This window comes from Ovis canadensis, chromosome 11 (assembly GCF_042477335.2).
Source record: "Ovis canadensis isolate MfBH-ARS-UI-01 breed Bighorn chromosome 11, ARS-UI_OviCan_v2, whole genome shotgun sequence".
Lineage (NCBI taxonomy): Eukaryota > Metazoa > Chordata > Mammalia > Artiodactyla > Bovidae > Ovis > Ovis canadensis.
The window spans coordinates 49448683-49463277 of record NC_091255.1 but is presented as its reverse complement, the minus strand read 5'-3'; the positions used below and the strand labels follow the sequence as shown (position 1 = coordinate 49463277).

The window sequence follows — 14595 nt, the reverse complement described above, 5'->3', positions numbered from 1 at the left end:
TATTTACTGAGCACTTCCTATGAGTTAAACAGTGTGCCAGCATTTTATATGCCTTTCCCATTTAATCTTTACAATGAAAGTCTTCTACCTGTGAGGTAGAGGGATTTGGATTGGATCATATGAACTTGCCAACAGATGATCATCTTTGACCTTCAGAAACAGTGATTTTACCTGGTTTGACCTACCATATTATTCCCATTTTACACATAAGGACAAATGAGAATTATATATGAAGACACAAAAAAGTACTTTCCCAAAGTCACAGTTACCAAGTAACAGAGCAAGTTTGAACTCAGAGCTGTTTGTCTAAAGTCATCATGTCTTTTTCAGCAACTAATTACATTAACAAACACTTACTGAGTCACACTTGAAATGAACACCTATCCTTAGTTGTTTTGTCATTTACTAATTGTCACTTTTCACTAGCCAGACACTTACAACATCCAATTATCACAAATGTCCAGCTTACATCACACCCAAGATTTGATTCAGCACAGCCTTTGTCAGAAAAGATATTATTCTCACCCCTTCTCAATCTATTACTTTTCAAAGTAGTAAAGAGGTTTCTTTCTCGTTTCTTAATTTCCTTCCAAGTCACTTTAGTTAGTAAATTGATTTTAAAGATGTCAAGAATATTTAGAAGTGAATTCTTTTTCACGTCCTGAGACACGTTCCAGAAGAGTCTGAAGCTTTAACATACAAATATCTGACATTGTGAGTCTAACTAATAAAAAGCTTACAGGAGATGCTTTTGAAATTCGCTACACACGACCATTGTCATATGACAATCATGATGCTTTATTTAAAAAGAGGTGGGACCATTATTTTTGACTCAATTTCCTGTCATAAAAAATGAAGATCAATCCTTGCCTTTTGGTCTAACTCTAGTTTCTTCCAAGTAATCTTTCAAAGAAAGTAGATAAGACCATACATACTCGTGGAACCAGATGGTTCTATCTCCAGTTCTACCAGTATCAACTGCATGAAAGTTAAGCATTAACCTCTGTATCTATCTATGTACTTCTTACAGGAGCTAAGAACCAGAACAGGACAATCCAATTTCTGATAGGCATACAGATCCAGAGCAGGTTCGTAGTCAGTAAATACAGGTTTGGTTTGTTTTTTTTTATCATACATTAGAATTATCATCAATGTGTTTTGTTACTTTATATGAGATTGTCAGTGCAGACATGGAGCTATCCAATGCAGAGAGAATCCCTAGAGGTGAAGTTAGGGTGGAGAGAACATTTTTTTCCCCCTGGGCTTTGGGAATTATTTCCACACAGAGTCATTACAACATATAAAAAAGAAAAAAAATGAAATGATATAAAATCAAAACTTTACCTGAGGATACCCTCTGCTCTCACTCTCACTCACTTGCTAGTGATCTCAGGTACCTGATTACACCCTCAAACAACAATTCCAACTTAAGGCATTGGGCTTCCCTGGTATCTCAGCTGGTAAAGAATCCGCCTGCAACGCAGGAGACCCTGGATCGATTCCTGGATCGGGAAGATCCCCTGAAGAAGGGACAGGCTTCCCACTCCAGGACTCCTGGGTTCCCCTCATGGCTCAGAGGGTGAAGAATCTGCCTACAACGTGGGAGACCTGGGTTCTATCCCTGGGTTGGGAAGATCCCCTGGAGAAGGGAACTGCTACCCACCCCAGTATTCTGGCCAAGAGAATTCCATGGACAGTATAGTCCATGGGGTCACAAGGCATTGGACATGCCCGAGCAACTTTCTCTTTCAGTGATCTCTATTTTTTTAATTTCCCTTTTCTCTCCTAGACTCACTTTCAAAATTCACCTTCAGTTCAGTTTAGTTCAGTTCAGTCACTCAGTCATGTCCAACTCTTTATGACCCCGTGAATTGCAGCATGCCAGGCCTCCCTGTCCGTCACCAACTCCCAGAGTTCACTCAGACTCACGTCCATCGAGTCAGTGATGCCATCCAGCCTTCTCATCCTCTGTGGTCTCCTTCTCCTCCTGCCCCCAATCCTTCCCAGCATCAGAGTCTTTTCCAATGAGTTAACTCTTCGCATGAGCTGGCCAAAGTACTGGAACTTCAGCTCTAGCATCATTCTTTCCAAAGAAATCCCAGGGCTGATCTCCTTCAGAATGGACTGGTTGGATCTCCTTGCAGTCCAAGGGACTCTCAAGAGTCTTCTCCAACACCACAGTTCAAAAGCATCAATTCTTCGGTGCTCAGCTTTCTTCACAGTCCAACTCTCACATCCATACATGACCACTGGAAAAACCGTAGCCTTGACTAGATGGACCTTTGTTGGCAAAGTAATGTCTCTGCTTTTAAATATGCTATCTAGGTTGGTCATAACTTTCCTTCCAAGGAGTAAGCGTCTTTGAATTTCATGGCTGCAATCATCATCTGCAGTGATTTTGGAGCCCAAAAATAAAGTCTGACACTGCTTCCACTGTTTCCCTATCTATTTCCCATGAAGTGATGGGACCAGATGCCATGATCTTCATTTTCTGAATGTTGAGCTTTAACCCAACTTTTTCACTCTCCTCTTTCACTTTCATCGAGAGGCTTTTTAGTTCCTCTTCACCTTACCAGAGTATTATTTTATCTTCCTACTTCTCTTTCTTACCACGTATTATCCTCCCCTGCTTTTGAGAATCACTGAGCTCTGAAGTCCAGAAATCAACCTCAATCATGACCACTAGGATCCTTGTTCATCCTCATCTCAAAAGCAAAGCATTCTATATCAGTAATTCAATATTCTTTCACTTACTGATAGTATAAAATGTTATTCAAAGCAAAAAGAAAAGGTGTTACGGACCAAAAAAAAAAGAAAAGCTGTTATGGACCAAGTGATCAGTGAATTGCATAAAGTGAAAGGTCTGTCTTCAAGAGAAAGAACTCAGGAGGAAATTCTGCAGTCAAAGACTAGGAAACTAACCAATCTGACATAAGATGAGCACACATTCTACTTAATAAAATCTAAAGATTTACAAATGCCATGTCAATAATCTTATTTTGAATATTCCCTAAGCTCTACCAAAAAATGGAGATATGATTCTTTTGAACAGTTCACCCTGGTTGTAGTCATTTTCCCCTGTGCCTCATTTTGCCAACAACCCCATTTTATACATTTCCACCTTCCTGTATTTTTACAGCTGTCAGAAAAGTTACTTGCACTTCTAAAAACTCTAAAATATGAAATTCCCTGATGGGAATTGAGGGAGTGGTTGAGACTCTGCATTGCCAATGCAGGGGATGTTAATCCCTGGTCAGGAAACCCTGACCCCACATGCTATGCTGTGTGGCCAAAGAAAACAAAAATCCTCTAAAATAGAGGCCTAATTATTTCACTTAGCCTCTCCTCCCCCTACAAAAAAAAAAAATCCACTGAAGAAGAAATATTTCTCTTTTCCACTTCTGAAGTTGCTCCCCATTCACCATCGGATTCAGAATAAATCTTGTTCAAAGCATACCAGTAAATTAAAGCAAAGTCTTTTTCAAGTGAAATAAATTTTAAATGACAGATTCAAATATATTAAGGATTAAGTTCTTTCAAGTGCAATAACTCCAAGTATGCAAGAATGAAGTTTAGCAAACACTAGGCTAAGAGTCAGGATACAAAATGAATTAGATATAGTCCTCACCTGAGAAGCTTTCAGTCTAGGATAATATATAAAATGTATAAAAACACAAAGGTATATGTGCAAACAGTGTTACATATTGAACCAAATTATTTAAATTTTACATATAGGCATGAGATTTAGAAAGTATACATTTCAGCACAAAATTGTTTCCAAGTTCAAAAATTCAAGTTAATCATATTTCCATTGTATGTGATATCACGAAGTTATAGCTCAGAATTTGGCACATTCCTTCTGACTCTGTAAGCAAGTAATATTTGCTTTCATTTCCAGGGCCAAAAAATGGAATCACTCTGTCTTGTGGGGCTGTCACTTAACTAGTACTTCATAAGATCTCTGGAGATGTGGTTACATTTCAAAAAGTGTGAGTAAAAACACATTTGCCTATATAGGTTTGCAGGATTTCATGTGTGATGCCATTTCTTGCAAACCTGAAAGAGAAAATCGCTAGGTCTCATGCTAAACACTGAGAAATGAAGTTCAATTTTGAAAAGGGAAAGACCTAAAACTCCTGGTTGGTGGGCAGGGCAGAAACCTAGTTTCACAATCTGGGGGTCAGAGTGACCCTCTGTCCTTTTTGTTTTTACTGTTAGAGGCAGGGTTGTGTTGTCTGTCTATCTGCAGCCCCAGATCCTGTCTTGGTCATCTCCCGGCTGTGTGGCCTTACATAAGCCACTTGACATCCTCACCCTCAGACTGCTCATCTACTAAATGGGGTAAAATTTACCATCTTAAGAGGTTGCCACGGAAGGTTAAAAATAATGTCTGTAGTTCACCTGCCCACTGTCTGGAACATCGTTAAGTATACAATAAGCACTAATGATTCAAAAAAGACAAGCTCGGACAAAGTGCTGGTAACATAGATGAATGGAATTCTTGGAAAAAATCTCCGTATGGAACTGGGACCCCTGACATTTTAACTTAACGAGTTTCCATTCTCTCAAGAAATGAAACAGATGGCTGGATGCTGGCCCCTCTCTTCAAGCTGAGTCTGCTTTGGACTGCTGCTCCCTTTCTATATCTAATGTGAAAGAGAATGTGCGATTTCTGCAAATTCCTTGCTTAAAAAAAAATCCTTTATTTAGGCATCCCACTAGCTTGCTCTTTGTGATGTGTCTAGGTTGGGAGAAAAAATGTCCTTTGGCATATGTCTCTCCTATAAAAAGGTAAAAGGAAGTTGTAGTAGGATTTCACTTTGAGTTCATCAATCCCTGTCCCTAGGAAAATATAAAGAGGGTCACAAGATCCTTCCATTTGTGCGAGTTGACATTAGGCATTCCCTCTAGAGGTCTGACATGGACTTCAAGCGGAACCCCTCTGATTTCCCCGAATCAACTAGTGGGCACAGGTAGACCCAGCTGTTCACAGGAGTGTTCACACAACTGAAGAACCTTACCTTCAGAGAGGCTGGAGTCAGAGCCAGATAATATTCAGACAATATCTGGATATTTGGGGGTCCAGGGGTTGAATGTATGAGCATTGATACAATTTCAATAACAAAAAGAGCAGTAACAAAGTTGGCGGTAGTGAACCGTCAGACGAGGTTCCTGATTTCACAGAGTTTGCTAAGGTCAAATATTATGTAAAAGAAGATCTGCTGGAAATATTACTAGTATCATATTCTACTCAAAAATAGCATTTTTCAGGGAATTCCCTAGTGGTCCAGTGGTTAAGACTTCATGTTTCCAGTGTCAAGGGACTAAGAGGAACTAAGATCCAATGGAGTGCAGTAAAAAGATTTTTTTTTTTTAAAGTATTTTCAATGTTTAAGAGGTATTCTTACTGAATCAGAAAAAAAAAATGCAACAACCTAATGACAAGATTTTTAAATCCTTGGAAACTCAAATTCCAGTATCAGTCTGGAAAATGCATTTGTCCCCCATTTCTCCCAGTGAATTTTACAACTGTTTCTGAAACTATATATTCTGTTAGAAGATAGACTAGATCATGATCAGATGGTTCATACTGAGTTTTCAAAAGGAAACAAATAGGAGATATGAGGGAAGAACTTTAAGAAGCTTAAGGTTTAGGAAGAAGGATTTATTAATTTACCCACTCAGCAATCCCTCACTGCTTTCCCACTATGCATAAGACACTGTGCAGTGCAGAGAATGTGAGCAACAGAATAATTTGGAGAAGAAAAATCCTTTATGACAACCTATCTGCACTCCACCCAGATTTCTTCTTTCTATCACAAGTATGTAATGGGGAAAATAATTCAATTATATCTATACCAGTGAATTGTCAATATGCATAAATCATTTTCTTGTTAAGCTGGCCAAAAAAGGGGGGCCACTATACTTTGGATGGAGAGAGTGAACCTTCCAAGGCAACACCCATTCAGAGACCTATAAAAGGTTAGCCTTCCTGCCTTGCTGACACTGCCCCCTCCTGAGCTATAGGTCCCTCCAGCAGCACCATGTCCCTCTCTGTGCGCACCTCTGGGCTGCCTCAGTGGCTGTCCTCCCAGAGTGGGACCCTGGGCAGAGCCAGGGACATGTCTGCCTCGAGCATTGGAAGCGGCTACGGGGGCAGCGCCTTTGGCTTCGGAGGCAACTCTGGGGGAGGCTTTTCTGCTGCTTCCATGTTTGGTTCTAGTTCTGGCTTTGGTTCTAGTTCTGGCTTTGGTTCTAGTTCTGGCTTCGGTGGTGGTTCCTTTGCAGGAGGACTGGGTGCTGGTTATGGAGGAGCTGGAGGAGGGGGCTTTGGAGGCCTGGGAATCGGATTCGGAGGAAGCTCAGGAGGGGGCTCTGTAGGGATTTTCCCTGGCATCGATGGAGGCCTTATTTCTGGATCAGAAAAGGAAACCATGAAAAATCTTAACGACAGATTGGCTTCCTATCTGGATAAGGTTCGAGCTCTAGAGGAGGCTAACACTGATCTAGAAACCAAAATTCGAGAGTGGTATGAAACACGAGGCTCTGGGACTGGAGACCCTGGGTCACAAAATGATTACAGCAAATATTATCCATTGATTGAAGACCTCAGGAACAAGGTAACAAAATGGTTTCTTTCCAGGGGCTTTGGGAATTATTTTTACTTTCCTGTTTTCTGTTTCAAGATTTTACAGTGATAAATCACCTAAAACTTAGATATTTTTCCATTCAACTGTATTTGGAGTAAATTCTCATCTCAAGATATTTGGGCTGTGCTTAGTCACTCAGTCATGTCCAACTCTTTGCAACCCCATGGACTATAGTCCTCCAGGCTCCTCTGTCCATGAGGATTCTCCAGACAAGAATACTTGAGTGGGTTGCCATGCCCTCCTCCAGAGGATCTTCCAAACCCAGGGATTGAACCTGGGTCTCCTGCACTGCAGGCGGATTCTTTACCATCTGAGCCACCAGGGAAGCTCAAGAATACTGAAGTGGGTAGCCTATCCCTTCTCCAGGGGATCTTCCCAACCCAAGAATCGAACTGGGGTCTCTAGCATTGCAGGAGGATTCTTTACCAACTGAACTTCCAGGGAAGCCCGTAGTTTCATTTTATCATTTACCATAAAATGACTGTATTCCCACTACCTTTTCTGTGGGATAGGTATGTTTCTTAATTTTTAAGTAAGATTCTCCACATATATCCTCTTTTAAAAAGTAAAGCTGCTTTACACTCTTCATAAAATAGCACTTTCAGTTCAGTTCAGTTGCTCAGTCATGTCCGACTCTTTGCGACCCCATGAATCGCAGCACACCAGGCCTCCCTGTCCATCACCAACTCCCGGAGTTTACTCAGACTCCCGTCCATCGAGTCCGTGATGCCATCCATCCATCTCGTCCGTGATGCCATCCATCCATCTCATCCTGGGTCGTCCCCTTCTCCTCCTGCCCCCAGTCTCTCCCAGCATCAGAGTCTTTTCCAATGAGTCAACTCTTCGCATGAGGTGGCCAAAGTACTGGAGCTTCAGCTTTAGCATCATTCCTTCCAAAGAAATCCCAGGGTTGATCTTTAACATCACCTAAAATTTTCCTGCCAAAGATATATTTGCAAAACACTAGTATTTGATGACTTCACTTTGTGTGTCTTCTCCTGTTTTGCCAGATCATTTCTGCCAACATTGCAAATGCCCAGCTCATCTTGCAGATCGACAATGCAAGACTGGCTGCCGATGACTTCAGAATGAAGTGAGTAGGATAAACGACTAATGATACCTGGCATGTCCCAGCATTTCTTCTTACTTTTCTATTTTCCTTCCTTCATTGATGGCAAATATTTCAAGCCTTCCTCACTTCACAGGTTCTACACATGTTTTGGTAAATTTACACTGGGCATTCTAGAAAGTATCTAGATTCAATAGAGTCGCATTACATGCCCTTAATTATAAGTTGCTTAAACCCAGGGCTGTGGATTACCACATCTGACATTTGCTATTGACTCATGAAGTGCCAAGATAATTCCACCAGGATTCTAAACCTCAGTCTTCTGTGCATCAAAATGAATTAATAATGTTTGTGCCTGGGAGTTAAATAAAATGATCTTTTTCCTGATGACACATACAACTAAAATATTAACCATGTACTTATTTTTATATCCCATCCTCCTTTCTACACCACCCCCTCCCCTCAGATTAAGGAGGAAAAGCCTAAGGTCCTGTTTGCTCCACAGAATTTCCACTCAAGATGTTGCTTTGGTGATGATCCTGAAACCTAGTACAAGTTACTAAAGGAATATTGATGCTTTAAATTAAATCTTGACTAAAAGTTAAGCAAGATGACTAGATGATTATTTTATTTTCAACCACTTCTAGGCTTCTGTCAGAAACTCCACCTAGAGAGGGGTCGCTACTGTTCATAGTCAGGGCAGTCAACCAGAAGTAAAGTTGTAAGCCTGGGATGCAGTGCTGCTGGGGTTCACTGCTGATAGAAAAGTATAATTTTTTCACTCCTCTCCAACTAAGCAGTAAATTATCATTTTTTAAAAAAAGGAAAATAAAAAGTTAGAAAAGCAAAAACACCATCATTCATTACACTGCTGCCAGATTTATTTGCAAAGTAGCCCTGAAGATGCCAGGGGCCTTATTCAAATGGGTGTGTGGATTCCCTAGACTGTTTTGCACTTGATTTTCAGATATGAAAACGAGCTGGCCCTGTGTCAGAGTGTGGAGGCTGACATCAACGGCCTGCGCAGGGTGCTGGACGAGCTGACCCTGGCCAGAGCTGACCTGGAGACGCAGATTGAGACCCTGAATGAGGAGCTGGCCTACCTGAAGAAGAACCACGAAGAGGTGAGAGCCAGAAAGGACAGCTCTCTAAGCAGCTCTTTTCTGCCAGATTCAAAAATTATCATTTCAAATGTATAAATATGGAGTTAGAAGAGATATGCATGATCCATTGGACAATCAGAATTTTAATTGTCCTGATTTCATGATTTTAAAAATATAGTTTGGGTGTTTTTGTTTGGTTGGTTGGTTTATGGTCACACCAAGTGGCCTGTGGGATTTCAGTCCCTTGATCAAACCTGTGCCCCTGGCATTGGAAGCCCAGGACCACCAAGGAAGTTCCAAAAATACAGTATTTTTAAAGTTCAAAAATAAAAGTCTACCAATAATACATACTGTTAAATATGCTAGAGAAACTGGTTATACCCAGTGCAGTACACACATGGAACTCTGATATACCACAATGTATATCAGTAATTAAGCATAACCTGGCACAAGACTCCTAAAGAGCTTTCTACTGGAAACCAATGACTATGGTACAACCGGTGAGCAAATCCAGGGACTGTCTGCAGCCCTCGGTTTGGCAGGTGCGGTTCAAAGCCCCAGGGGCACCAATTCCACCAGGCCTTCCCATCTTGTGAAGGCCATGGAGCCCCAAAAAGCAGGGCCAGCTCATCCATCAGGCACAGCACCAAGGACCCGCAGTGAGTTTAGGGGCCCATCTCTGCTGCTGCTGCTGCTGCTGCTGCTGCTGCTGCTGCTGCTGCTAAGTCACTTCAGTCATGTCCGACTCTGTGCGACCCCAGAGACAGCAGCCCACCAGGCTCCCCCTTCCCTGGGATTCTCCAGGCAAGAACACTGGCATGGGTTGCCATTTCCTTCTCCAATGCATGAAAGTGAAAAGTGAAGGTGAAGTCGTTCAGTCGTGTCCAACTCTTCACGACCCCATGGACTGCAGCCTACCAAGGCCCATCTCAAGCTCTTTCAAAAATCAGAAGAAAACTACTAATGTTTAGATAAAAGATGTTTGAATAGTTTGTATTAACTGGTTTGTCTTTAAACCAACGCAGTTGTAAAAGGTAATGTTTCCTATTTTTGTGGATGAAGAGGCCCACGAAAGTCACAGTGGGCCCCTTCGCCCCTCTCACCCTCTCTCCCTCTCTCCCCAGGAGCTCCAAAGCTGCCAGGCCGGTGGCCCAGGCCAGGTCAGCGTAGAAATGGACGCTGCCCCCGGAGTGGACCTCACCAGGCTCCTCAACGACATGCGGGCGCAGTATGAAACCATTGCTGAGCAGAACCGGAAGGATGCGGAGGCCTGGTTCATTGAAAAGGTACTGCTAACAAAAACAATGGACGCGAGTCTGAGTGAACTCCGGGAGTTGGACAGGGAGGCCTGGCTTGCTGCGATTCATGGGGTCGTCGCAAAGAGTCGGACACGACTGAGCGATTGAACCGAACCGAACAAAAGCAAAAGGTGTGGATACGCTTGTATTAAAGGGGAGCAGGGCTGACTCACGTCCCCTCACCCCTCTTTGTTGCGGCAGAGCGGGGAGCTCAGGAAGGAAATCAGCAGTAACACGGAGCAGCTTCAGTCCAGCAAGAGCGAGGTCACCGACCTGCGGCGCGCGCTTCAAAACCTGGAGATCGAGCTCCAGTCCCAGCTCGCCATGGTAGGGCGCGTGCCAAGAGATGCATCCAAATGAGTAAGACGGGCCATTGGCAGCCTTCCGAATTTCGGTGCCCTCCATTGTTACGTTTGTGCCGTTTCTCTCCCACGTGCAGAAGAAATCCCTGGATGACTCGCTGGCTGAAACCGAGGGCGACTACTGCAGCCAGCTGTCCCAGGTGCAGCAGCTCATCGGCAGCCTGGAGGAGCAGCTGCTGCAGGTGCGCGCCGACGCCGAGCGCCAGAGCGCCGACTACCAGCGGCTGCTGAACGTCAAGGCTCGCCTGGAGCTGGAAATCGAGACCTACCGCCGCCTACTGGACGGCGAGGCCCAAGGGTAAATAGATAACTGGGATTGAAAATAACCTCAATGGCTGACCGACAGTGGACACCAGATGCAGTCTAAGGGCAACAGAATCGGGAAGGGGTCTTTAGTTGACAGAAAAGAACACATCTGGTAAAGACCTAGGGGTTCCTAGGTGGCTCCGTGGTAAAGAATCACCTTCAATGCAGGTTCTGTTCCTGAGTGGGGAAGATCCCCTGGATGAGGACTTGGCAACCTACTCCAGTATTCTTGCTTGGGAAATCCCATGGACAGAGGAGCCTGGTGTGCTACAGTCCATGGGGTCGCAAATAGTCTGGCGCAAATGAGTCTCGCATGTCTAGTATGCCTTAGCATTATTAAATGCTCTACACTTTGCAAAGTGTTGTCACCATTATCTTCCTTGATAAAAGTTCATAAAATGCTGGGATGAAAAATGGCGCCACAGACAGAGGCATACTGCAGACGTGTATTAGAACAATCGGCCAGTAGAGTTCTGATTTTAATGCTAAGAACAACACATCAAATATCAGCCATGCAACCACCTTGAAACTACTGTAGGGAACTTTCCAAAAGTAACAGCAGCCTGGACTGGTGGGAAGAATTCAGGATCATAAATTGGAAAACCACATCTTCCATTAATTGTCAGTTGGCTTCACTTCAAGAACCCTTTTTAGACAGGGTTTGAAAACAAAGGTAGCTGCACCACTGATTACTCTCAGGATGCATCACTCCATCATTCTTAATCAAGAAATTTAGAATACCTTCTCTCACTGGCCACTTTAAAAGCCCAAACAGCAAATTCCTTCTTCCTTCTCATTTCAGAAAGCATCATGTGATATCAACTCCCTTGTTTTCTTTACAGTGACTCTCTGGTGGAAAGTTCTTATGTGACAGCCTCCACATCTCAAGCACCATCAACTGATTCCTCTAAAGGTATGCAGATTCCCTAGGAATCATGTAGAACAAGTCAGAATCACATCTATTAATGACCAAATCTGTAAGATTATAGCAGTGTATATTTGAAGTATATTTGTATTTGGGGCCAAGAAAAAATATTTATGCATTCCTGCAGATAAACTGAGTAGTCTGCACAGGGTTAAAACTTTCAGCAAGTTCAGGAAGGAAAAAACAAATCTACTCTACAAAGAGGTATTGTGAGAATCGTAAACAATTTTTAAGTGTTTAAAAAGGAAATCATTTTCATTTGTACATAAGACAACACTGAAAACATTTTATTAAATAAAATGGATTTTGTTTAGAATGAAGAGGTCACACCTGAAAGTTTAAATTCCGTTGACTGTATCAGTGAATACCTAATTTAGAAGCCTAAGTTAAACAACAAATGTTAGATGAATATTTGAAGCACTGACTTTTGCTCTGTTTGTTCCATGTTTAATTTTTAGACCCTAACAAAGCCCGGAAAATCAAGACAATTGTGCAGGAAGTAGTGAATGGTGAGGTGGTCTCAACCCAAGTTAAGGAAATTGAAGAACTGATGTAAAATTTCACAAGATCTGCCCCGTGATTAGTTCCTTAGGAACAAGACATTTAGAAGCAGAAATTATTCCTTTTAGAGTAAGATGATATATTAGTTCAATCTCTGCTTCTGTTTGTTTCATTTTCTTTGAATTCCCTATTAACTTTGAGTCTGTTGTGTTTTTTTTTCTTGGCCTTCGAAACAAACTTTAATTACAAATCACTGTGGATATGTGGATCTCAATAGCAAATCAAAATTGCCTTACATCTTTCTGGACCTGAGGTAGTCCTTTAATAAACTTTATTCTAGTGACCTAGAACGTATTTTTAATCATAAGACGTTAATCAAGTAGTACTGTTTTAATAAAGTTAATTTTAATAAATGGTGAATGGTAATAATGTGAAATGTGTACCTTCTTGACACCAACAATACAGTCAAGGGCGTAGAGAGAGGTTTGTGAAATACTACTGATGAAGTCGATAAACACTGAGCTAAAGATGTTGAGGCTGGAGATTAAGTTAAGAAGATTCTTGGGACTTCCCTGGCAGTCCAGTGGTTGGGACTTTACCTTCAAAAGCAGGGGGTGCAGGTTTGATCCCCGGTCAGGAGCTAAGATCCCTCATGTCTCATGGCCAAAAATCCAGAACATAAACAACAGAAGCAATAATGTAACAAATTCAATAGACTTTAAAAATGGTCCACATCAAAAAAATAAAGAAGCATGCACTTAGAATAATTAACAACAACAAAAAAGATTCTTATAGTTCTTTCCTTTTTACATCAGCCCATCAAGGTTACAAAAAAGAAAAAGTATTGTTCACTGCAGGGTATAACATTTGTTCTGTTCATTTTCCAGCACCTTCTTTCATTCAGTCGAGAAACTCTTATTGAACCCTCATAGTGTGCCAGACTGGAGAGGTATAGTCCTTGCCTGGAGAAGCTCACAACTGAGATTGAGGGCAGAGATAGACATCTACCAGGAATGGTGATATGCTGAGACAGGGTGGATAGAAGATCAAAGGACACTAGAAGGAAAAAGAAAAATTTGTGATGAGGCAACCAAATACTTCATACAGAAACCAACCAGGCAGAGAAGGGAGAAAGGGAACAGAAGAAACATGTATGAAGGGGCATAGGGACATGAACACACATTGCTTTGATGGCCTTTCTCCTATCTGGCACCAGCAAGGCCCAGGGTGGGGTTTCTACTGGGGTGGGTCAGACCCACAAGTCAAGTTCTTGGCTAGGGCAGAAGATGGCCAAAGTCTAAGCCTGAGTAGATGGTGATTCAGACTGGTTCAGTCTGAGTTGCCAAATTCAAAACCCTAAAAGGAAAACACGAGCAAAATTTACTGATTAAGAGCCAAATCTCTGAAGCCGGACTGATTTCAAATTCTGACCTTAATACTTAATAGCAAGTAACTTAACCTCTTGCATGCCTCAGTTTCCTATTCTTATAGTGGGGCGGCTTTGTGAAAATTAAATGAGGTAGTGTACATAAAACAGTAGGAACAGTCCCTGGAACCTAGCAAGTACTCAGTATTTTTGTCTTATGATTGCTTTTTGTGTGTAACCAAAATCCTATGGAGAAACCAGGGGAACTGATGAGCAAGGCGTGTCAGAGGAGCAGAATGGAGAGAAGAGGGTCGTACAGGCCTGGAGGAATTCCAGTGCTGCGTGCAAAAGCCCATGGAAGGTTAGTTATTTGGTCATTCTCAGCTGACACGCTTCGTATGCAGCGTTCTGAAGTCACACTTTCTTTTAAATTCACTAGCGGTCTTGGATACTCCATTCTTCTTCCTTTATTGTGGATGGCAGCTCAATTCTCCAGCCCTCACCTTCCAGATCTAACTCTAGGAGAACCTTACTGTTCAGACCCAAAAAGATTATCAAGGTCTTCCCTGCACAAGCTCTATCACCCACAAATAATACATGAGGCTACTTTCTGGTACTCAAAAGTGGCTGCAAAGAGTTACTGTTTTAAACAACACCTGTTTTGCTTACAACTACACCTGAATTGTGTGAGACTCCAAGCAGACTCCTTTGTTGGTGGCTCAGACGGTAAAGCATCTGCCTGCAATGCAGGAGACCCGGGTTCAATCCCTGGGTCAGGAAAATCCTCTGGAGAAGGAATGGCAACCCACTCCTGTATTCTTGCTTGGAAAATCCTATGGATGGAGCCTGGTAGGCTACAGTCCATGGGGTCGCAAAGAGTTGGACACGACTGAGCGACTTCACTTCACTTCCAAGGAGAAATGGGTTTTGCATAGGTATAAATCTGGTGATCATTTCTTAACTATTATCGTAGTTTCTCAGCCTTCTCTTCTTTGGAAATATTTTCTCCACTGGG

The 14595-nt window shown here is 42.3% G+C and overlaps 1 protein-coding gene across 2 annotated transcripts; it reads left to right on the top strand.

The window, feature by feature from the left end:
• The first annotated feature begins 6044 nt into the window (after nt 1-6044).
• Nucleotides 6045-12645, top strand: KRT12 (keratin 12). Of its 2 annotated transcripts, none has more exons than XM_069543443.1 (8): nt 6045-6620; nt 7661-7743; nt 8687-8843; nt 9947-10108; nt 10322-10447; nt 10560-10780; nt 11631-11701; nt 12172-12645. In XM_069543443.1, the coding sequence occupies exons 1-8, from the start codon at nt 6045-6047 to the stop codon at nt 12267-12269; spliced, it is 1494 nt and encodes a 497-aa protein (XP_069399544.1). In that variant the 3' UTR covers nt 12270-12645. The 2 variants fall into 2 exon arrangements, with proteins under 2 accessions (XP_069399544.1, XP_069399545.1); XM_069543444.1 differs by having other exon boundaries at nt 10560-10773; nt 11654-11701; nt 12172-12289.
• Nucleotides 12646-14595: the final 1950 nt, after the last annotated feature.

Excerpts from the sequence above, each read along its gene's own strand:
- KRT12 (XM_069543443.1), top strand. The coding sequence starts at position 6,045 with ATGTCCCTCTCTGTGCGCACCTCTGGGCTGCCTCAGTGGCTGTCCTCC. Across the intron at positions 6,621-7,660 it reads TTGAAGACCTCAGGAACAAG|ATCATTTCTGCCAACATTGC; the intron begins GTAACAAAATGG and ends CTGTTTTGCCAG. Across the intron at positions 11,702-12,171 it reads ATCAACTGATTCCTCTAAAG|ACCCTAACAAAGCCCGGAAA; the intron begins GTATGCAGATTC and ends TTTAATTTTTAG.